We start from the raw sequence: 22,559 nt of genomic DNA on the forward strand, positions 1-22,559 counted from the left end.
TATGAGCACCGTGGCCTTCTGTACGTGTTTTTTTTTCGAGGCTGTTCCTTTATCAATATGTTTTGTTGAAATTGAAATTCATATAAAAATACAGAGTACATAAGAATACGTAATAAAAGTTTAAAAAATAGAAAAGTACTGAATACACTACACTCGAAATTTCATCCACGGTATCCCACATTCTTAATTAAACAATTTATATTAAGGTAATATTTTATTATAAAAAGAAAATCGAATTCCACTATCAAAACCGAAGCTGTTTGCAAAGAAAAGGGGGAAAAAATCCCTGCCACAGTAATAAATTACCTTCTTAGCCAATACCTCTGTATTAATTACCAAATCCAAGGTTTTGAAAGTAATTCCAAAAGGGTCCCCACGATGCATGAATATTTAAATTCAAATTGGATGTTGAGCCACAAATCTTTTCTAAATTATGACATAACATCACGTGACCATTGAGCATGAGTAGGTGGAGCAACGTCCTTCCATCTAAGCAACACTGCCCACCTAGCCATAAGAGAAATAAAAGCCAATACAGATGCATCAATACCCAACAAGGTAGTTTAAAGATTAAGCTTAAAATTTACTTTCAAGTACAGGAAATGTTTGAACTACTTCCATCCGGTATATCCCAAGACTTGGACATGTCAAAACATATGATAGAGACTGTTAACCATGGATACACATCCTGTGTGGGGTAGAGCAAACCCATATGGCCTTATTAATATTGTTGGAACTGTGGTATGTGAAGCTAAATGAGCAGGTCTTGTGTTGTTCATCTGCTCATTTTTATTCTTGAGGGTTACTGCAGCTTCAATTTGGTGTAAAATTCGTTTTTTTTTAAATCGCTGCATTACAATTAGATTTTCAATATGGTAGGAACACAACACTACACTTGAGCAAGGTGACAAATGCTTGCGACTTGGTGATAGTTCAATTTTATTGTTCCCTATATTCATGATTCCTTTATTGTTGTATAATAGTAATATAACACAAAATTGCCTTCTGCCTGCTGTAAGGCAGACAGAGTCGCTATTAGTACTGCCTGGTGCCACTTGAAGTAAGAGAGAAAGATAAGCAAAAGAGCATCCCTTCAGAGTTGCTGAGTGTCTGTGGATTCACCTCCAGTGCTCCTGTGGTCTCTGCAACTGCATTGGCAACCCAAGCTCCAGATGCAAACCTCTGATGTAATCAGGAAGCCTTTAGTGCCCGAGGCCCTTCAGTAGCCCTTCTTGTTCATGGCACTTTCTAGTATCCCATTTCTAAAACCTGGTTCCCATGAGCTAGTCTCCTGCAGCCCATGTGGGTGCCCCGACCACAAGTCGCTCACAGTCTGTATGGGCCCCTTAGCCAACGAGTCCCTCGCTAGTCTACTGCCACGGTCATTTTTCGTGCAGAGTTGTCTCTTGTGCTTCTTCTCAACGGTGGAGGGGGAGAGGTGGGAGTGGGGTGTTCTCCCAGTTTCTGGTGCCCTGCGACAATCCACTACGACCCCTCAAGATAACAGGCGCTGTTATCTTGGGCACGACCCCACAATTGGAAAATTAAAAAATAAAACATCATTGGATCCCTTTAACAGACCATTCTAAAGCCTGCACAGAGCCTTCAGTATTGGGACCAGGCGGTTGAACCATTCGGAGCAGCCCTGTGCCTCTGCTCTCGTGGGTCTGTACCAGCGGCATCGCTGCCGTTACAACAGATCTGACGGCAGCGCTGCCATTTAAGATCCACTGGCAGCGAATTGAAGTTGGAGAAGTCTTGACGTAGCTGGAAGGGAAGATTGGATTTCACTGTGGAAAGGTTTGTTGAAATGTTTGTTTTCAATGGTTTGTTCCTGAATTGCAGCTCAGTTGGACTCCAGAGAATCCCAAGCAAGTCCAAGTGGCCAATCCAATGTGCCAAAATCTGCAAAGCAGGAAGATTCTGAGGATCGCCAAGAAAGAAAACAAAATGGAAAGCCAGGTTTAAAAAAAGTATTTTTGCATGCATCAGACTCTCCCCGGAAATGTGCAGATTTTTGTTCATTTGAAACACCTTTGATAAAACTAGCAAATGAGAAAGTATTTGTGTGGGTGACTTAAGCTGAGCCGTTGTGTCCTAGGAATAACATGAAAATGGTCACCTTTGATAAAAGGGCTTTAGCGATAGATTCTGTTTTCCTCTTCTAATGAGCACTTTTAGCAGGTCCAGAATTTTGCTCTTGTGCGAGATGTTATTATTGTATTTTTTGTTATTAAAACCAGAGCTAATAAAGGAATCTATCCAGCAAATTAATACTTTTTAGAGACGGTTGCTAATGTGCTATGTCTTGTCGGATATTTTCCTTGTGGTCTAAGTTCCATTAGTGGTTCTGGCGATGTGAAACATTCAATATTCAGTAGTGGTTTTGGAATGGGAGTTGAAAGTGAGGCATTAGAGGGAAGATGATCCTTTTACAAGGTAATTGAAGGTGAGGCAGTAGAGGGGAGATGATCCTTTTACAAGGTGAACTTAGCAACAAAAATATTAGAGAAGAACACGAAAGTCCGCACACACAGTGATGAAATTAAAGCACCGTGCTGGAGAAACTGAGCAGGCCAAATGATGTATTTTATGTAGCAAAGATAGATACATAACCATTTCTGGCTTGAGCCCTTCATCAAGGTATGAGCCAAATGTAGGCACATGCCCAAATAAAATGGTGGGGATTAGGGGCAGAGGAAGGAGCACAGTCCCACAGGCAGGAAGTAGTTGGATAAGGGAAAGAGCCCACGCCAGCAAACAAAAATTTGGCTGGATTTGTCTTTTGGATCCCACCTAGGCTTCAAGAAGATATCAGGTGGGAAGGAGTTGTTATAGTCTACATTTCGGAATGTGATGTTTACTTTTCAATGATATGCTTTTCTTTATAGAAAGAAGACCAAAACCATCAACTCGAGATCTTTCCCTGGTGGTGGCTTTTGTTTGCAAGGTGGGTATTTTCTGCTAGATTTCCTTCCGTTATGTGATAGGAACGGAAAAGCTGCGATGGTCCACCTCAGAAAGGAGTATGTTAATAAAAATTGATGTAGCTGAGGAGTCTGAAGGTTTCAGACAGGCAAAATGTCCTAAGGCAGGGGGTGGGTGGGTGGGTGGGTGGGTATGTGTGTGTTTTTTCCAGCTTGTTGCTTTAAGCGGTATACCATCTGAAAGGATGGATGGAAGAACATTCAGTACCAGTTTCAGAAGAGATGGGGATTGAAACTAGCAAAGAAAAACATCCAGGTCTATGGGAAAGGAATGAGCAACGGCTCTTTCAAAGAACCAGCTGAGACATCATGTGCCAAATGCACTGAATCATTATTGATTCTAAGTGCACCGATTTTGGGCAATGATCAGAAGCAGCAGATAAGACCTTTACTCAGCTAATAAACTCTGTTTATTTGCAGCTTCATCCGAAGAAAGGAAATTTCCTTGTTCTCAAAGCAAAGGAGCTTGGTCTACCAGTGTAAGTAGGAAGGCCATTGGACAAATGTGCCACCAGAGTGACATTAAGACGACAAGATTATTTCAGTGAAAATACTTTTTCAAATAGTTGGGATATTTAGCAAATCAGTTTATATAGAACACCATAGCACAGAAAATAGGCCCTTCCAGTCTGTGACGAATTATTCTGCCTGGTACCACTGTCCTGCACCTATTCCATCTCCCTCCCATCCACGCACCTGTCCAAATTTTTCTTAAACGTTAAAATTGAGCCCGCATTCACCACGTCATCTGGCAGCTTGTTCCACACTCCCACCACTTGCTGAAGCAATTCCCCCATATGTTCCTCCTAAACATCTCCACTTTCACCCTTAACGCATGTCCTCTGGCTCGTATCTTACTCAACCTCAATGGAAAAAAATTTGTGTACCTCTGTCAAATCTCCCCTCATTCTTTTATGCTCCAGGAAATAAAATCCAATCCATTTTTAATCGTTCCCTGTAATTCAGTTTTTTAGTCCTGGCGGTGAGCGGGAGGTTTGAGCTAGTGGAATTGTTCTAGCGGGAGGTTTGAGCTAGTGGAGTTGTTCTAGTGAACCGGTGCGGACTTGAAAGGCTGACATGGCCTGTTTCCGCTCCGTAAATAGTTATATGGCCACATCCTGGTAAATCTCTGCATCTGGAACAGATGACATGACCACTTTTTTTTGCCCCTGCTGCTGTACTGCCAATAGCTCAAGCTTTTCCCAACCACTGGCGATTAAGGGCTTGTCTTAGGGCTGGTCTTTTAGTATGGAAACCATCAAGATTGCTTCACAGGGGATCATGATCAAAACAATAGCTGTATGAGCTATTGTCTTCGATTTATGCAAATTGGCTGTGCTGTCTACACTTGATCTCACTCTTCCCCTGGCCTCAATCACACCAGGGTGGATCCGTGTGGCTGATTTCCTGACCAAGTTGATCCCGGAGGAACTTGTGCGTGCTCGAGCCAGGTAATGTGAGGGGATCAGAGCAAACGGCAGTCACAAAGCTCCTCCGGAAACCTTGGACTGATGGCATTACCTAACCCTCAACATTGCCACTGTAATGTTTCTTCAGCTACAGAATATCCTTGATGTAATTATTTCAATTTTGATTGCTTTTAAAAAGTTTTTAATTGAAGCTCTTGACGCATTTAACAGTTTCTAGGGGAAAAAAAATCCTTGCTAAAGGGCTCAGGCATGAAGTGTTGATTACCCATTACTTCCGATGGATGGGTGTGACCTTCTTGCTTTCTCCAGCACGTTTTTGTACATTGCAGTACAGTCACAGCATCTTGTTTAAGTGTAGGAAAAGTAACTTGCCTTTATGGGCCTTCCTTTGTTGCCTTTGGATGGGATCTTGGATTTCAGATCAGGGTAGCTGGGTGCAGGATCAAAGCTGATCCCTGTGATGTGCTCAAGTACCTCCGCAGGCTGCTGTCCTTTTGTTAGATTCCAATGGTCAGGAAGCGTGTCCAGGGCACCTATGCTTGGGTGACCTGGTGAGCACTTGGATGGATCATTGCTGGAAATTCTGTGTGCCCAACTACCAATGGAATCCAGCATTATCTGAGCCAATAGTGAAGGTGAGCAAGCATTTAATCAAAGAGGAAGAATTTAAAGGAGCATTTATAATGGAGAAATGAAGCACAGGCACCTAAGGAGGGAATTGAAGAGCTTGGGCTTGGTAACTGAAGGCACTGCTGTTAAAAAGGAAATGAGTAGAGATATCAGTGTAACACACACACACACACACACACACACACACACACACACATGTGCACAGACACACACACACACACACACACACACACACGTGCACAGACACACACACACATGTGCACACACACACACATGTGCACAGACACACACACACACGTGCACCGACACACACACACACACACACTACGAGAGAACTCAGCAGTATCCATAGGAAGTAAAAGGTAACCAACACTACAGTCCTGGGCCCTTTGTTGGTAATTATGTGTAGGGATCTTCACAAATTTCAGCTCTGTGCAAGTGTAGATTGAATGCAAACTTGCAGCGTTCAATTAAGTGTCTGAGGCTGGGAGGGCTTGGGCAAAGAGAACTTTGAAAATGAGAGCAAGCACTTTAAAACTTCATGGCTGTTTAAACCAGAAATTCCAGGTGTGTCAATATTTGCACCAGGAAATTGTAGAAGGCCATGATATAGCTTGTAACATTTCTAACGTGACACTGTCTTTCATTGTATCTGAAAGGGAACAAAAGGTTTTTGTGATATTTTGCCTTTTACAATTCTGATTTAATTTCCTTGTTCATTCAATGTTTTTGTCGGTTCATTTAGTTGATAGCAATATTCTTGATTTTTGTATTTCAGGGGCACTTCAGCCATAGGACCAATGGTGGCCACCCTGAAAGCAGGGAAGAGTGTTGTGTTTGAGGGCAAGGAGGTTTGTCAGTCTGATCACTTCAGTCTTTAAAATCTTTAAAACTGGGGTTATGAACGTTACTTGCTTGAGTAGGGGACTGCACACGATTCAACATTTTAGGAAGTTTAAAGAAAGCAAGAAGTGTGCTGCTTTTCTGATATGTTTACATTTTCAATTCCAGCAAAACCACTTAAATTGCAAATGACTCGTTTTTTTTATGATGTTGAGTTTTGTGTTAAGGGAGAGTGGAGCAAATTGAATGTTTCAATTAGTTCATTGGAATTAGTTTGCTTAGGGACTGCAATATTGTCATTAATTTTCAATACAGAAGGAGATTTGTGTACGTTGTAGCAGTCCCCTGAAGCAGGCAATCAAGCTTGTGTGTCGTGGGCATGTTTTGGATGAATCTGTCTCTTGAACATCTTGGGGATGGTGGTGGAGGTTAGTGGAGTGAAAGCTGCCATATGTAGCAGTGTGATGGTGTAAAAATGGTTCATCAAATCTTGCATGTAGTAACATTTTATTAATTTTGCTTTGAAGAGATTTATTTGAGTAATATAACTTTGCCACATTACTTGGTCCACGCAGTTGTCCATTCATTCTTAATCACAGGATTATTATAGCAAAGGAGACCATTGGACCATGGAGCATTCAAGTTGGTCCTAAATCTTTTGCTCTTCCCCAGAGTAATGCAAATTGTTTTCTCTTGCATGTGTAATCAATTCCCTCTTGGCAGCCTTTATTGACTCCATGGTGTTCCAGGTTACCAGTTCTCTTTCATATTCATCTTTTTAAATTTGTGTCCAATCCTTGACGCACTTGCTAATGGAGCAACCTTAGCAAGTGCGTCCATTTAGCTTCTCTAAATCCACAATAATCCATACATGGCATTACTTGTACGGTAAATCATAGGGAACTGTGGAGAATAACAAAACAGAGGGATCTGAGAATACATGTACATAATTCCTTGAAAGTGCCGTCACAATTAGAGTTATAAAGAAAACTTTTGGCACATTGGCTTTAGTAAATCAAAATATTGAATGTGAGAGTTGGGATGTTTAAGTTGTACAAGACATTGGTGAGGCCAAATTTGGAGTCTTGTTTGCCATTTGGGTCACCTACGTACAAGAAAGATATTAACAAGATTGAAAGAGTGCAGAGAAAATTTTTAAGATGTTGCCAGGACTGAGTTATTGGGAAAGGTTGAATAGGTTGAGACTTTATTCCCTGGTGCATCAGATAATGAGGGAGATACAAAATTGAGGGGTATGCTGTCTATAGGGTTAATGCAAGCAGGCTTTTCCCATTGAGTTGGATGAGATAGGTATGTTAAGGGTGAAAAGGTCCCAGTGGAGATGATGTATGGGGGTTTGATTTCAATATTTAAGAGAAGATTGGATAGGTCCATGGATGGAAGGTGGATGGAGGGTTATGGGCCAGGTGCAGGTTGATGGGACTGGGCAGAATCAAGAGTTTGGCATGGACTAGGCAAGCCAAAGGGTATGTTTCAGTCCAGCAGGGTCCTATTGTATCTCCTTTTAAATCTCTCTGCTACAAAGAAGGTAAACCAACTTCATTCTAATCTTGCGGCTTCCTCATGTGCAAGATGTTCTCATAACTGTATGCTGCTTAATATCATTTCTAAAATTTTCTGGCCATTTTTAGACGTTTTGCTCCAGTTCTAACCAGTGTTTTTTAACGGTTTAACATAATCTCACTGGTTTTGTGTTTTATGCCTCTATGAAGGTGATCCCTCCAAATATTTCCTGCCTAATTTGAATATTAATGCACATGCACACACTTTTCCTGCATATCATTATAATGGACTTTTTTTTTCATGTCTCAAACTGTGAATATTTATATTCTACCTATTTTTATTATTTTATGAGCACGATTATAAGTCTTTTTCTTTATGAAGAGTACTTGTTTGGCTGTAGTGAGCAAGCAGTTTGATGTACATTGGACAATGTAGGTGACAATAACTCATTATCATTAATAAATGTCCCATTTAGTTTGTATCATCTCTCATTCTTTCTGCCAAAATGGTTTGGTCTTTTTTTGACGTGAGATCCTATTTTCCCCAAATCCTTTCTGCTCCCTTGACCTTCCTTTGTCTCTGCCCCTCACTTTGTCTCCAATAACACTTGTCTGTATTAAACTTCACACGTCACTTGCCAGCACTTTGTGCCACACCACGTGCTCCTCAGTTCTGTTATATTTCTCTCACTTGGTATCTCATGAATTTTTTTTCTTGCATAGTATATCCAACTTTTTGTAATGGATCAGAAAGGAGCTCTGCTGTCTTGCATCCTTTAGCCTGGAAACAATGTCCAGCATCTTGTCAATCCTGCCACTAACCACTTCATGGACATCAATTATTCTCGCAGGCCTATGGCAACACATAAAAGACGTACATAAGATAAGGATGCATATACTTGGGAGGAGACCTGTTTGCATGGACAGAGGATTGGTTAACCAATATAGAGAGTTTGGATGCAAGGCTCTTTTTCTGGATTGTGAGCAGTGTGCTGCAGGAGTCGGTGCTGGGCCCACAAGTATTCATGTCATTCATAAATATCTGGAAGAGGGGACAGAGTGCAGTGTTTCGAAGTTTGCTGATGAAGTTAATTTGAGAGAAAAAGCAAACTGCGGGGGATGCAAAGAAATAGATCAGTTAAGTGAGTAAGAAAGGGTGAGGCAGATGGAGTGCAATGTTGGTAAATGTGAGGTTGTCCACTTTGGAAGAAAAAAATGGAAGATCAAATTATTATTTAAATGTCAAGCGACTGCACAGCAGCATGCGACAGAAGGAATTGGGAAGGAGGCTGAGATTACCAGAAGGAAGCAGCTTTGAATAGGTGATTACAGACACAATGATAATTAAAAGATTTATAGCAAACATGGACGTCAAACTGCAAGAGAAAGAGAACGAGAAAATAAGCTGTTAATCCAAACAAAAGTGGGAACAAGATCTAAACAGAAAGATATGAAAAATAGGAAAAGCTATGCTCCGGAACTATGAGAAATACAATAAACACGAGGTTACGCATGATACAATATAATTGGTTACACAGGCTATACACCACGCCCCAAAAGTTAAATAAATGGGACCCAACAGCATCAGATAGATGTTTTTGCTGTAAGAAGGAAACGGGAACAACAGTACATGCAATTTGGGCATGTGAGAAAGTGGAAAAGTTTTGGGAAGATCTAAATCAGGTATTAAATAAAATCACAAAAAGCAACATACCAAAAAATCCAGAGATCTTCTAAGTAATATAAGAAGTAAAGAAGGCCTCGATTTGGATGGAGCGCAAAAAGGATTTATTATTATAGCCGTAGCTGTAGCAAAAAAATGTATAACGTCAACCTGGAAATCTGGAGCCTGAGAGTACCAGCAGTGGTTCATAGAAATGAATAAATGTATTCCACTAGAAAAAATAGCGTATAATTTAAGAAATAACGTCACAGTATTCGAACAAATTTGGGAACCGTACATGGAACACAACAGAGAGGGCCTACTGCGGACCTCCACCCCCCCCCCCCCCCTTAAATGACAGAATGAGAAGAAGATGAAATGAACTGACCCAGTGTGTAAAAGTAGATTATACAATTTTCTTGTTTATTTTCATTGTGTGAGGACATTGTTTAATGGGTTTATTGTATCATATAGGTTGAATGCTGAGTGAGTGGGGAGGGGGGGTGAAGGACGGAGGGAAGGGAGGGGGGGAAAAGGGGAGAAAATGACACTGTGTATATTCAAGAGGGAAATGTTTGTGTGTATTTTGGTTAATATGGTTCATAGTGTGTACAATTTAAAAAAAATTAAAAAAAAAGGCAAATGGAATGTTGGCCGTTGCCAAAGGGATTGAAATCATTAAGCAGGGATGTTTTGCTGCAACTGTACAAGATACTGGTGAGGCCTCATCTGGAGAACTGCGTACAGTTCTGGTCTCCTTACTTGATGGAGGATGTACTGGCTTTGGAGGTGGTGCAGAGATTTACCGGGTTGATTCCAGAGATGAGGGGGTTAGCCTAAGACGTTAAAATGACTGAGTCATCTGGGGCTGTACTCGCTGGAATTTGAAATGAGTAGGGATCTTGTTTAAAAAAAATTATATGAAAGGGATAACCAAGAAAGAGGTAGGTAAGTTGAGACTAGAACTAGGGGACATAGCCTCAAGATTCAGGGTAATATATTTAGGATGGAAACGAGGATGAACTGCTTTTCCCAGAGGGTGGTGAATGTATGGAATTTGCTGCCCATTGAAGCAGTGAAGGTGACCTCAGTAAATATATTTAAGACAAAGGTGGATATATTTTTTACATAGAAGGGGAAATAAGGAGGACAGGCAGGTAGATGAAGTTGAGCCTATCATCAGATCAGCTATGATGTCATTAAATGGCGGAGCAGGCTTGATGGGCCGGATCGCCTGCTCCTATTTCTTATGTTCTTGTGTTCTAATGTAGAGATTTTGTCACAGATTCTGAAAATCTTTACAGATGCAAGATCTACCTATTCCCTTCATCAACCTTATTTGTTTCCTCATGGAAACATTTGGTTTGTCAAGTACATTCTGCCTTTAACAACAAATGCACAAGAGCAGTCTTTTTTTAAAATTAAACTTCTATCGGAACCTTAATGCTTCCCAGATTATTTACGAATACACCTCGACCTCTGCAGTGCAGGTTCTCCAGTTAAAATATTTCTGGGCTTGAGTTCTATTGCATTTCATAGCTGGAGTCTCTGCTCATTAAATTCCCAATTGATCTTTACTTGACCCTTTTCCAATCTCACTCCTTTGGTGACTGTCGCTTGCCAAATAGACAGAAAGTAATGCCGCTGTGTGACCTTATCAGCTCTCTTCTCTGGTTTTTTTTTTTTGCAGATCCAACCTGAAGAAGTGTGCACACCTGCTGATCCGGGGCCCATTTTCATCGTGTTGGAATGTCCCAGCAAAGAGTTTATTCAGCCTGTGTGTGAGAATGAAGAGCTCCAAAAGTGAGTTGACCAATGTTGTCGAAACATTTGAAAAAGAAATGTAAATGGGTTGCTCAGTTTGGAGAAGGTTGAACAATTTACAGATCTTGGACTTTCTCTGGCCAAAGCGTGAGGGCAGTCAGGGAAACTCAGGATCTGCAGGAGACCATTCAACCTGTTGTCTTTTCTTGCCCTGAAAGAACAGTTGTGTCCAGTCTCCATTCTTGATTGTCAGGTTTTTTTCCCCCAGGGAATACGTTTCCACCATTATTTATTTTAAACACGGCGTGTTTCAGAACATGAGAACTGTCCTGGGATTTGCAGGCAGCCTCGTGATGGAACCAGTAGTGTTGTCGCCCCACTGCATTGGGTGACCCAGGTTCAATTTTGAACTCCAGTCCTGCCTGGAGTTTGCACATTCTCTCCAACTGCTACCAGTTTCCAGTGTGTGGTTAATCAGCTGCTGTGTTGTCCCACCGGTGGTAGAGTTATTTGTGGGAGTGTGGGGAGCATTAAATGGGATTGGCTTAAATGGATGCTTTATTCTCGCTGTAGACCCACATGGCAGTGTGACAGACCATGCTCGGGTGTTAAAGGTGAACTGACAGACCTTAGCAGTGGGATGGGTGGAGATCAGGGAGTGGGGGAAAATTGGCAGAACAAAAAAAGACATAGTGGAGAGATTATTGATTTGAGTGAAGCCATTACAGTATTATTGTAGAGTAAGTGAGAAATCAGTTGAACATCAATGAAGGTGTCTGTTGTTGATTATCTCGTGCCTTTGCAAGTGAAAAATTTTATCCATGTAATTTCCTCGTTAACTTTTCCCTTTTTCTTCATTGTGAATAAACATGATTAAATGTCCATTTCTTAAGCATGACTCCTGCACCCATTGAAAAATTGAAAGATTTCAATAAATCCTTTTTCTCCCTTTGCATCTAAACTGCTGAAACCCTGAAGCTAGCTTACCACCTTTTAATTTCTCTCTGCATTACTGTCAATTATTGTTTTGTAAAACGTACCTATCTTGAATAATTTTTTAAATCTAAATTTTATTTTTTTTTAAATTTAGACATAGTACAGTAGCAGGCCATTTTGGCCCATAAGTCCGTGCCGCCTAATTTACACCCCATTAACATACACCCCCCCCCCCCATTATGTTTTGAATGGTGGGAGGAAACTGAAACCCTTGGAGAAAACCCATGCAGACATGAGAAGAGTGTTCAAACTCCTTACAGAGAGTGCGAGACTCATCTGATCACTGGTGCTGTGCCACGTCAAACCAAACACCAGAGAGAATGAATGAATTACAGATACTCCTTGACGTATGTCCGTGTTCCGCTCTGGATGACCGGTCATATCTTGGAATGGATGTATATCGGGGAAATGGCCTACCCGTGATGCTGAAGAGTAAAATGATGGATTTCCTTCCGTTCTTCATCTCTGAATCCTTCTCATCCTTTCTGTTGCTGTGAACACTGAGCACTCTACCAACTCTACTGGCCTCTAAAATCTGTCTGACCATCAGAATATTGAGCAACAAAACTACTGGCTTCTAAAATCTGTCTGACCATCAGAATATTGAGCAACAAAATCAGAAAAACCGGGACACGGGAGTTAAAATATGATGAAATATCTCAAAATGGCGGCCACCAAGGTCCACTCTCGTGAGTTTGGCCACCAGCCAACATGGCTCCCCCCCATGGGTAGGTCTATTATTCACCATAATTGCATAAGTTTTATATTTTTTCTTAATTTAAAAAAATGTGGTCATATGTGCGGATGAATATAAAGTTGGACAGGTCGCAAGTCGGGGAGTACCTGTATTCTCTCTGGTGTTTGGTTGGAGATGCAAATTCTCCAATGTAAAATAAGAACCATGTACCAAGTCCTTTGCCAAAGAAGCTCTGTTACCTTGTAAGAAGCAGATTGTGTTTGGGATATCGCTCTTAAGGTATCTTTGATGTGGTACGCAGTTTTACTCCCAACGGTGTGGTTCCTGAATGAATGACACAAACATACTTGGAAGCACCAAACCTTCCTCTTGACCTTATTAAAATTGAATTTATTCCAGGTATCAGTCTGGAGGGAGTGAGGGCCCCACTGCATTAGTCGTCCACATGGTGCCTGAGTCGGTTTTGGCAGATGATGTTTATAAATCATGGATGGCAAGGTGATTGAATTCTAGGAAGCTTGCTGTATAAATATTACTGCAATGTATTAAATTGCTATATTGGTCATTACTCAACTGAGAAATAAATATCACAGTAAAAGTTGCCTTGGGGTAACTTACTGGATTGAATTTTATTTCTTTCCTCATTAAGTTCTTCCTATTGATAATTAGGCTTGTTTCGAAATCTAAAAATGCTACAAATTCAATATTTCTTGAATTTCACTGCCAATGTTGTGCTCTTTCCTATTGTTCTGGGTGCTGTCACAAAGCTCAGAACATATTTTGTGTTTGTGAAATGTTCTGTTCAGAGTGTTAACTATTAGATATTACAAGAAAATTCAATATACACGAGTACAAAGATCATTTGTTTCCAAAATGGTCATGTATGTCCACAAATTAGTCTTGTGGGCTTGGAGTTTTCCTTCAGAAATACTAGTCTATAAATGCTTGAAGGGTTTATTTGATTCATTGGTATAGTTCAGTTAATAGTGCACCTTTTGAACTCGGTATTTTACATTTTAAATTTGAACTTGTTTTAAAGATTGCAAATTTCATCTTAAATGTAATAATGGTCAAGCATGGTCAGCGAGGTTGCTGTATTTTATTGATTAAAAAAAAACGATTGTTTAAAGAAAAATCCATGGTCCAAATTAGAACAGAATTGTTTTTTTTTAATAAAAACAAATATTCACTGCAAAAAACATGAATCCGTTTTAGTATTTTATTTGTTTGACCTAGTTGTGCAGATGTTGGTTGGTATCTAATTCATTTAATGTAAAAATGTACGGAGATTTATGGAACATGAGTATTGTTTAAAGATCTGTAACACTGTGCAACTGGGTTTCTTGCACTTGACCCATTATATCATTGCATTATCCTGCATTACATTATCCTCTTTCATCTTTTCACTATCATTCTGCTTCGGTCATGGCAACCTCGTGTTCTTTCACCTCACCACAGGTTCGGGGCTAACACAGAGCACCTAATTCTCAATGAAAACAATCGAACAGTTCATAATCTGCGCAGCCACAAGATCCAGACGCAACTGAACCTTATTCATTCCGAGATCTTTCCCCAATTGAAGCCCTTTCAGACCAAGGTAGGGATATGACCAAAGGTCGTGGGTTTTGCGGTTGTGATAATGGCAGCTTCTAGCATTTGCCGTACTGATGTCAGCTTTTGAGATTTCCGTGCTTGCTCCCCCACTGAGCTGCTGTGATGGTTTCTCAAGGGAAACCCAACTTTAATGGGGAGATAAATTTGAAAATTACTCTTCATATCCATGAACCAAAGTGATGATACCAGCATAGTCCCATCTGCTCTTTTTTTGCCATTCAGTTCCATAAAATTCACTGGATCCAAATTTCAGAAGTGGGGTTCAATATCCAAATGCTATTGTATCAAAGTTCCAGCTCGTGCAACTGAGGGTGCATTTCTCTTTTATGGTTTTGCTAACAGGAAATACCCAAAAGGTTTTTGTTTTGCATGTAGACGAGTGAATTTTCAGTGCCATTCTGATTTGTACCTTATAGAAAACTGAAATGGAGTGAGGTTAACTTCCTTTTGGTTTCAGGACCAACTGACTGCACTCTCTACACCAATGGTCCGAGGTCAGTGCTTGCTGAAATATCAACTAAGGCCCAAATGCGAATGGCAAAGGTCAGTTCATGTAAGTTGTATATGTTTAATGCTGCCGATCTCCTGAATCTGGCATTATGTTATGTAATGTCTTCTTTGGCTTGGCTTCGCGGACGAAGATTTATGGAGGGGGTAAAAAGTCCACGTCAGCTGCAGGCTCGTTTGTGGCTGACAAGTCCGATGCGGGACAGGCAGACACGATTGCAGCGGTTGCAAGGGAAAATTGGTTGGTTGGGGTTGGGTGTTGGGTTTTTCCTCCTTTGCCTTTTGTCAGTGAGGTGTCAGTGTAATGTGCTGTCTGTTTAAACCCAGTGAGTTCAGTTATTCAAATTTGTACATCTATTTCGGAACTTTTCTCGCATCCATCAATGTTGTTTTCACTTCCCAAGTTTTGATCATTACCCTAACCAAACCCAGTGAGTAGGCGTTTACAAACTGTGACCCATGTATCCTACCCGTGTAGTGGGCCCCTGTAGCCCCTTACACGCTGGCCTCTAAATTGCCCGGTCGAACGGCAACTGGGCGATTTAAGGTGCTCCCACCCCTTCGGTGGCGTGATGAGTGATGTGTCACTCACTCACTGCGTCGCTGGAGGCCCTGCAGGGAATCCCCCCATTCCCTATGTTGCTGTCTGAAATGTAAGTGGCTGGAGAGGGTGAAGAATTGGGGTTGGGGGGGGGGCGCTGTTGGGGCCAGGGCGGGTGCAGAGTTGGAACGTGGAGTCAGGGCTGGCGGGGGTGGATGCAGAGTGGAGCGGCAAGGACCAGAGTGGGCTGGCGGGGAATGGAGTTGGGGGGCGGGATCAATAGCCATCTTTCTTAACCATAATCCCCACCCCCACCCCCCACGCTGCGTGGGTGATTATGGGTAAGGAAGACCGCTATTGCAAGCAAGTGCTGGTGTCATTTTCTACCCAGGCTGTCATGAACGCTTACAAACTGACCAACAGCAGCTACACGGTACGTTGTGCACAGGTTGGCAAACCACCTCGGAGGTGGTTTGCCAACCTGTGCTGTTTTTAAAAAAAAAAATTCTACCCACCAATTGGCTTATACATGGGTAGATAACCTGCCAAAATGGCAGGTTAAACTTATGTTACAATCCAATTTGTAAACCCCTACTATAATCCAAATAAATGAGCACCTGAAGGAGAATTCTGAGGAGGCAAGTTCATTAGTTGATAAGTATGGAACTCACTGCCACAAGTAACGAGGTGAGGACCCAGATGCAATTTAGCAGAGGCAGGGAAGGGCACGAAGGGATAAAGGAATAGAAAGTGGCAGTGAAGGGTCAGGGCAATGATAGAGTGTAACTACCATTAATGACAATGCTTTTGTGCTGTTCATTTTAACTCAGCCATTTTGGTGAATTCAAAAGCAGTTTGGTTCCTCATGCAGTGCTTGATGTTCTTTGATGGGGACAACCTAAAATTTAAATTCATGTCCTGTTTTCCTCCAACATCTTTTTATGTTCCTCTTTACAAAACAAAAATCAAATCGGGGCACAATTATTACTGAATTCATTGCTTCTCTGCGGACAAGTGAAATCACACTTTTTAGAGTAAATTGTGACCAGAGTTAGTCCGGGGTGAATGCTTTCGCGACTCCTGGTACGTTCAACAATGAGTCGAATTCAGTGAGGATAATTAATGCTGCTCCTATTGAAATCACTTTGTTGGTTTTACCATCGTAACTGTCATTCTCTGACCAATTTTCCATTATGATTCTGTAGAAATATTAGTCATGCCACTTTTAAGGAAAAAAAAATCTGTTTTCCCTGAAATACTGCAAATGGAAATCTGAGATAAAAGCAGAAAGCACCAGAAATACACAGCAGGCCAGTCAGCATCTGTGGAGAGAGAAACTGGGAATGTTTCATTTTGATGGTCATCGGTTCCAACAAAACCTGGACCTGAAGTGTTAGTAGTACCTGTCTCTCCATGTCGTCTTTTGTATTCTTTTCCTGAAGCTTGGCTTCCTCCGAGAAATTTTAGATTTGTTTGTGGACACCTTTGCCAGTTACTGATGTCTGCAAATTGACTGAATCTAGGCAGCACATATACTTTTCAAATATTGCAGATCATGAATTTGGATTGAGGGGAAAAGTGAGCTGTAAACTGGATAACTAAGGAGCAGTGAAGCCACTTTTAAATTTAGATTTTAATTTTTTTTAAATGTAAATTTTGATTTATACAGCACAGTAACAGGCCACTTCGGCCCACGAGTTCGCACTGCCCAATTAACCTACACCCCTGGTACATTTCGAACGGTGGGAGGAAACTGGAGCCTCCGGGGAAAGCCCAGAGAGACATGAGGAGGACGTACAAACTCCTCACAGGCAGTGCGGAATTTAAACCGCATTCCCAATTGCTGGCGTTGCACTAACTTCTACACCAACCATATTGCCAAAGGATGTGATCGGAGGTGGATAATGAGAAATAAGAAATATGTTGTGAAGTCCTTGCATCTGATCAGGCCTCAAATGTAGGAAGACTTTCTGCTGGGATTAAAGTGATTTCTGCCCTGAATAAGGCAACAACACTGATAAACCAAGGGATTGTTGCACGGAGAGATCTGGGGTCCAAGTCCATTGCGCCCTGAAAATGGCCATGCAGGGTGATAGAGATTGGTTGGGTCACTGAAGACAGGAGTGAGGAAGATGTGTGACTGCTAAATAAAGCATCACACTTGGAGTATTGTGTGCATTTCTGGTCATCTCATTTTACAGGACGGATGTGGAAGTTTTCAAGGGTGATGGCTGGATTAATCATCCTGCACTCTGCCATGAATTTATAGCAAATCGTAAGGCTGCAGATGGTTAAAGACTGATAGAGTAGGGTTATTGCAAATGGGTAGTTGATGGTGGACTCTGCTGGGTAAAGGGCCTGTTTCTGTGCTGTAGATCTATCTCAGTGCCACCAAAAACTGAAAAAAGATTTCCACCAATTTGTCAATGAAATATTTTTTCTCTCTTTAACATTGGGAATGTGGGAAGAATAACTCGGCATTACTCTAGGATGGTTCATAATCTGGACGGTGGGCCGAAGAGCCTTTCCGTGCTGTTTGACTGATTAAGTGCTTTGTCTGCACTTTGCTCAAACAGGGATGCTGTGATTGAAGGGGACACAGAGGAATTTATTAAAGAAGCGATGGAAATTCCAAGCTTCATGGAGCAGGTTGAAGAGTGTAAACAAGTATTAGCTGCAAACGCTGCTCTTACATCAGGTAAATTATTGCAAATGTTAGGCTGTTTTGAATTGGTAAAGGAAGCATCTGGTTAAAAAATGTTCCTCCTTGTTCTGTAAAACTGCAGTGCTGTCCTGCCCTGGGGTGTATTTAAACTCTTGAGACCATTAAATGAATGGTTACCTTCACTGTTCTAATAGTTTCCCCACCTCGTGTTTAATCACCTCGCTTTGCGGCTCGCCCATTTGTTTCTGATCTTCTGGGATTGTAATTGCAATTTAAACATGGGCGTGAAGTGGTACTTTCACAAGAGTAAGATTAGGTTTCCCTGATGCTTTGAGAAGTCCTTTCGGGAAAGTACAGCGGGCCCCTGTTGCTTCACCATTCCAGAACTTTCTCCTCTCGGAAAATTGTCTGTGAGAGGCCAACATGGCCTGTTTCCGCTCCGTAAATGGTTATGTGGTTATATGAGTTTGTAGCTGCGGAGAGTGTACTTTTAAACAAGAAGCAGTGATGCTCTAACACTGCAGTACGACTGGAGTTAATTAATGGGCCTGTAGTGCCCTTTTACAGATATCCACGATCGTACTGAACCAGCTCAATAATGTGCTGCTTCCATGCATTTCACCCTTTCTGTTTCAATCACCTTTCTACCATCTTATCATGGTTTTCTTCATCTTCGCACTTTTCCAGCCACTGTCCTTGTTAAAACCTGTCACCTTTGTCCCTTCCCAGCTTTGAGGAGATATCATGCAGCTGAAAGATTAACATTTTTCAAAGATGCTCCTTGAATCTAACCCCACCCCTGATGAAGGTGCATCAGCTGTCGAGCTCAGTCCTTTGTGGAGTTTGCACATTCTCCCTGTGGCTGTATTAGCTTCCTCCAGGTGCTCCTGTTTCCTCCCATACCCCAGAGATGTGCACGTTGGTACGTTAATTAGCGACAGTAAATTGCCCGAGCTGTAGCATCAGTGATAGAACTATTGGGAACGTGGGGAAATTAGAGTTGGAATGCTCTGAGCTGACACAGATTTCATGGACTGATTAGATTTCCTGACAGTGTGGAGGATATCAGAAATTGTAAGTGTTTGTCATTTACATTGGTAATATATTAAGATTTATGGTTTACGATGTGATCTCCATTTATGTGCAATTTATTTTTTAAAAAAGTACATTGTAATACTTCAGATATGCTCGTCATTCAACGATCTCTGACTTTTTTATGAACAGGAAATATGGAAAAATATCCCGAGGTGGTTTTCCTAGGAACAGGTTCTGCAATTCCAATGAAGATCCGAAATGTTAGCTCTATCATTCTACATATAGAGTGAGTCTCTTTTATTAAGCGTGACAGCTTTATTCAAAAGTAATGCTGGGAGTTGAAAAGGAAACATCCTGCATTAATTAATAAGAATCATATTTGTGCTTTGTAATTCATATTTTAATTTCTCAACTGGAAACAAACAAACTGATCTTCCTTGAGATCCGCTAATGCAGTTCGGTGCCCAAATTTGTTTGGTATTTCAGGTGGCGATGGATGTTTTGCTGTGTTAAAGGTGTTAATTAAATGCACTTGTGCATGTAGCTTTTTCAGTGCGCTTTTTTTCCATTGTAGAGTGAAAACTGAGTTAGAAATAGATTTTTGTTTTCATTTGCTGGTGATGTGTAAAAAGAATTAAACAAAGTTGGGAAATATCTCAGGAAGAGAACAACATGGGAAAAACAGCTGTGGTAACATCACAACAATTTCTGCTCTTAATGCAATTTCTGCTCTTAATGAAATTTCTGCTTAGCACCACACGATCAATATTACTGGACTGTGGTGAAGGCACCTATGGACAACTCTATCGCCACTATGGTAATGAAGTGGATAAGGTCCTCTGCAATTTGTCGACCATCTTTGTGTCCCACATGCATGCAGATCATCACACAGTGAGTATTATTATATCTGATTGTTTAATTTGCAAGCTCGTCAGATTGACCTTAAATCAATAAATAAAAAAAACATTTCTATTTAAAAAAAATTACAACATGATATTTGTTGCAGTCATTGACCACCCATTACTGGAGCGAAGAGGTTAAAAACAATCTTCTATTTGGGACTTGTGTGGTAAAAGCTGTAATTTAAAAAAAAAACTCAAGTTGATGATTGAGGGGAAAATGTCTGCTTACAAGTTATGTTGTCATGGAGAAATACAGCATGGATCTTTTCTCTTACCCCCCCCTACCATCCATGCTGACAGTCAACCATCCATTTAGAGCTAATCCTCCATTAATCCCATTGGTTATTCTCCCCGTATTCACACTTGAGAGGATACAGGAGCACTCATTTTCTGATTCTCTGCGCTTGGAGTAGGAAGTGTTTTTTTTTTGCCACTGACTAATTGCCTTTTTAAGGGAGCATTGATTAAAATGTGACATAAGGGTACGGGATAAAAAAAAATAATGATGGGTTTATTTTTGGAGTACTATGAATCATTGTGTGTGGTATAACTTGATATTTCAGTAGTTGGTCAATAAGAACATGATCAACAAGAGAAATTGGGATAAGGAGCTGACTTTAGATTTGAACATTACTGTATAAAAAGAAAAGTGTGGAGGGGATGGTTCAGATAGGCAGACTGTAATTAGTGGAACACCACAAGAATCAGTCCCAGATTTTCACAATCTCCATCAATGATATCTATGGGCAAGGGGGGGGCAATGCTACAATTGTAATTTTACATGGAACCATAGTACACTATAGCACAGAAGTAGGCCCATCAGCCATTCTCGTCTATTGACCTGCACCTGGACCATCGCTCTCCATGTCCCTCTCATCCTTGTACCTATGCAATCTTCTCTCAAATGTCCAAATTGAACCTGCTTCCAGCATCTCCTCAGGCAGCTCATTCCGTACTCTCACGACCATCTGAGTGCAGAGGTTCTTCTTAAAGATTTCACCTTTCACCCTTATCCAACTTCTTATTGTCTTATATCATCCACACTCAGTGGAAAAAGCCTGTTTGCAGGGTTAATGCAGTGGTTTTCAAACTTTTCTTTCCACTCACATACCACCTTTAGTAATCCCTATGCCATAGGTGCTCTGTGATTAGTAAGGGATCTGTGAATGGAAAGAAAAAGTTTGAAAGTCACTGTTTTAACCGTACCTAATTGACTTCTGTGCACAGTTTCGTAACTCCAATGGAAGTGGGCCAATGGCAATTTTTCTCAAGCAAAATCTTTCAGTAACAATTGGGTCTGGGGCAGTAATTATCAACCTTCCCTTCCCACTCACTTACCACCTTAAACAATCCCTTACTGATCGCAGAGCACATGCCATAGTTTGAAAATCACTGCATTAACCCTATCAATACCGTCATAATTTTGTGTACCTCTCTCAAATTTCCCCTCGATCTCTATTGCTCCAGGGAATGAAATCTTAATGGTTTCCTATAACTCCTCTCTTCAAATCCCAGAAACAAATCTAGGTATAATTGTAGGTGCTTGAAGGGTACAAGGACTAGTTAAGGGAGTGGCCAGAATATAGCAGAAGTATAATGTGGAAAACAGTGAAGTTATCCATTTTAACACACACACATGAAAACAAAGTATCTCTTGAATGGTAGAAGTTAGGTAGTACAGTGAGAATTTATCTTATCTGAGTAACTTGATTGAATTTTTAGGAGGTGAAAAAGGGTGCCAATAAGGGATAATGCAGTTGGTGTAATCTGTGGATTTCATTAGTATCTTTGACGAGGTCTGAGATGCCTGACTAATTTAGAAGGTTGGATTGGGGAGAATTTTGCAGACTGCATCTGAAATTGGCTTGCTGGTAGGAGGTGCAGGATAACGATACAATTGGAAGTTTGTGACTAGTGATGTGCTAGAGCCTTCTATGTGTGTATGTTATGCAGATTGAAGGAGCAAGTTTTGAGAACATTTGAGGTAGAATTTTTGTTCTGATGGGTGGTTAAAATTGGGCTGCAAGGCATGGAGGTTATGTACTCTCCAAATTCTTCAGAAATATTCAGATGAACAAATGCCATGCTGCGGAATTAGGTGTCTCGATTGCTGGATTAGTGCAGAGAGGCACTTTATGGCGATGTTACGAGCCCAGAGGACCCCAAAACCCAGCAGCAATAGATATTGACCAAGACAAATGGTTGTTTTTAATCATCTTTAAACATAAAAACAGATTCATACTTTAACTTATCACTATTGACTTAGCTAACCTAACTTAACCCCTTTCTATTTCTAAGCACACATGTGTGTAATGTGTGTGTAAGTTCAGAAAAGTCCTTTGGTTCACAGTCCAATCTCACTTCTCATTCCTGCAAGTTCACTAGTTGCAGGCAATTCATATACTGTGCACAGAATTTAACATTTATAAAGTTCACCAGGCTTTGGCGCTTGAAAGGTAAATGGTTACCGCTCAGGAAGGTTCTTGTTGGTTTTCAGAGAGAGATTTGTTGTTCCAGGACATCCACAACTGATGTACTTCCATCAGCCACTCCAGTGTCTTTCTGATGAAACTTGCCCCATCGGGGTTTTCTAGATGATAACCTCTTTCAGGTCTCCACAGAGTTCCTTTTTGTTTCACTTATTCCAAGTGAAACATTAGATAGCCAGTCCTCTCCTCTTGCATGAACTACAAAGGCTTTGACCAAGCTGTCTTCCAAATGGGCTTGCCAGCTTGTCCTGTTCCAGTCCCAGCTACTTCTGC

General features: G+C 41.0%; 1 protein-coding gene across 1 annotated transcript in view; it reads left to right on the plus strand.

Annotated features, from left to right (window-relative positions):
- Window positions 1-22,559, plus strand: part of elac2 (elaC ribonuclease Z 2) — a 62,142-nt gene that overhangs the window by 13,468 nt on the left and 26,115 nt on the right. Inside the window, exons 7-17 of the mRNA XM_069929512.1 lie at window positions 1,846-1,962; window positions 2,892-2,950; window positions 3,408-3,466; window positions 5,826-5,898; window positions 10,767-10,879; window positions 12,933-13,031; window positions 13,992-14,130; window positions 14,605-14,690; window positions 17,772-17,893; window positions 19,085-19,181; window positions 19,648-19,786. Of these exons, the coding sequence (XP_069785613.1) occupies window positions 1,846-1,962; window positions 2,892-2,950; window positions 3,408-3,466; window positions 5,826-5,898; window positions 10,767-10,879; window positions 12,933-13,031; window positions 13,992-14,130; window positions 14,605-14,690; window positions 17,772-17,893; window positions 19,085-19,181; window positions 19,648-19,786 (1,103 nt within the window). The remainder of the gene's footprint in view (window positions 1-1,845; window positions 1,963-2,891; window positions 2,951-3,407; window positions 3,467-5,825; window positions 5,899-10,766; window positions 10,880-12,932; window positions 13,032-13,991; window positions 14,131-14,604; window positions 14,691-17,771; window positions 17,894-19,084; window positions 19,182-19,647; window positions 19,787-22,559) is intronic.

This window comes from Narcine bancroftii, chromosome 3 (assembly GCF_036971445.1).
Source record: "Narcine bancroftii isolate sNarBan1 chromosome 3, sNarBan1.hap1, whole genome shotgun sequence".
Classification (NCBI taxonomy): domain Eukaryota; kingdom Metazoa; phylum Chordata; class Chondrichthyes; order Torpediniformes; family Narcinidae; genus Narcine; species Narcine bancroftii.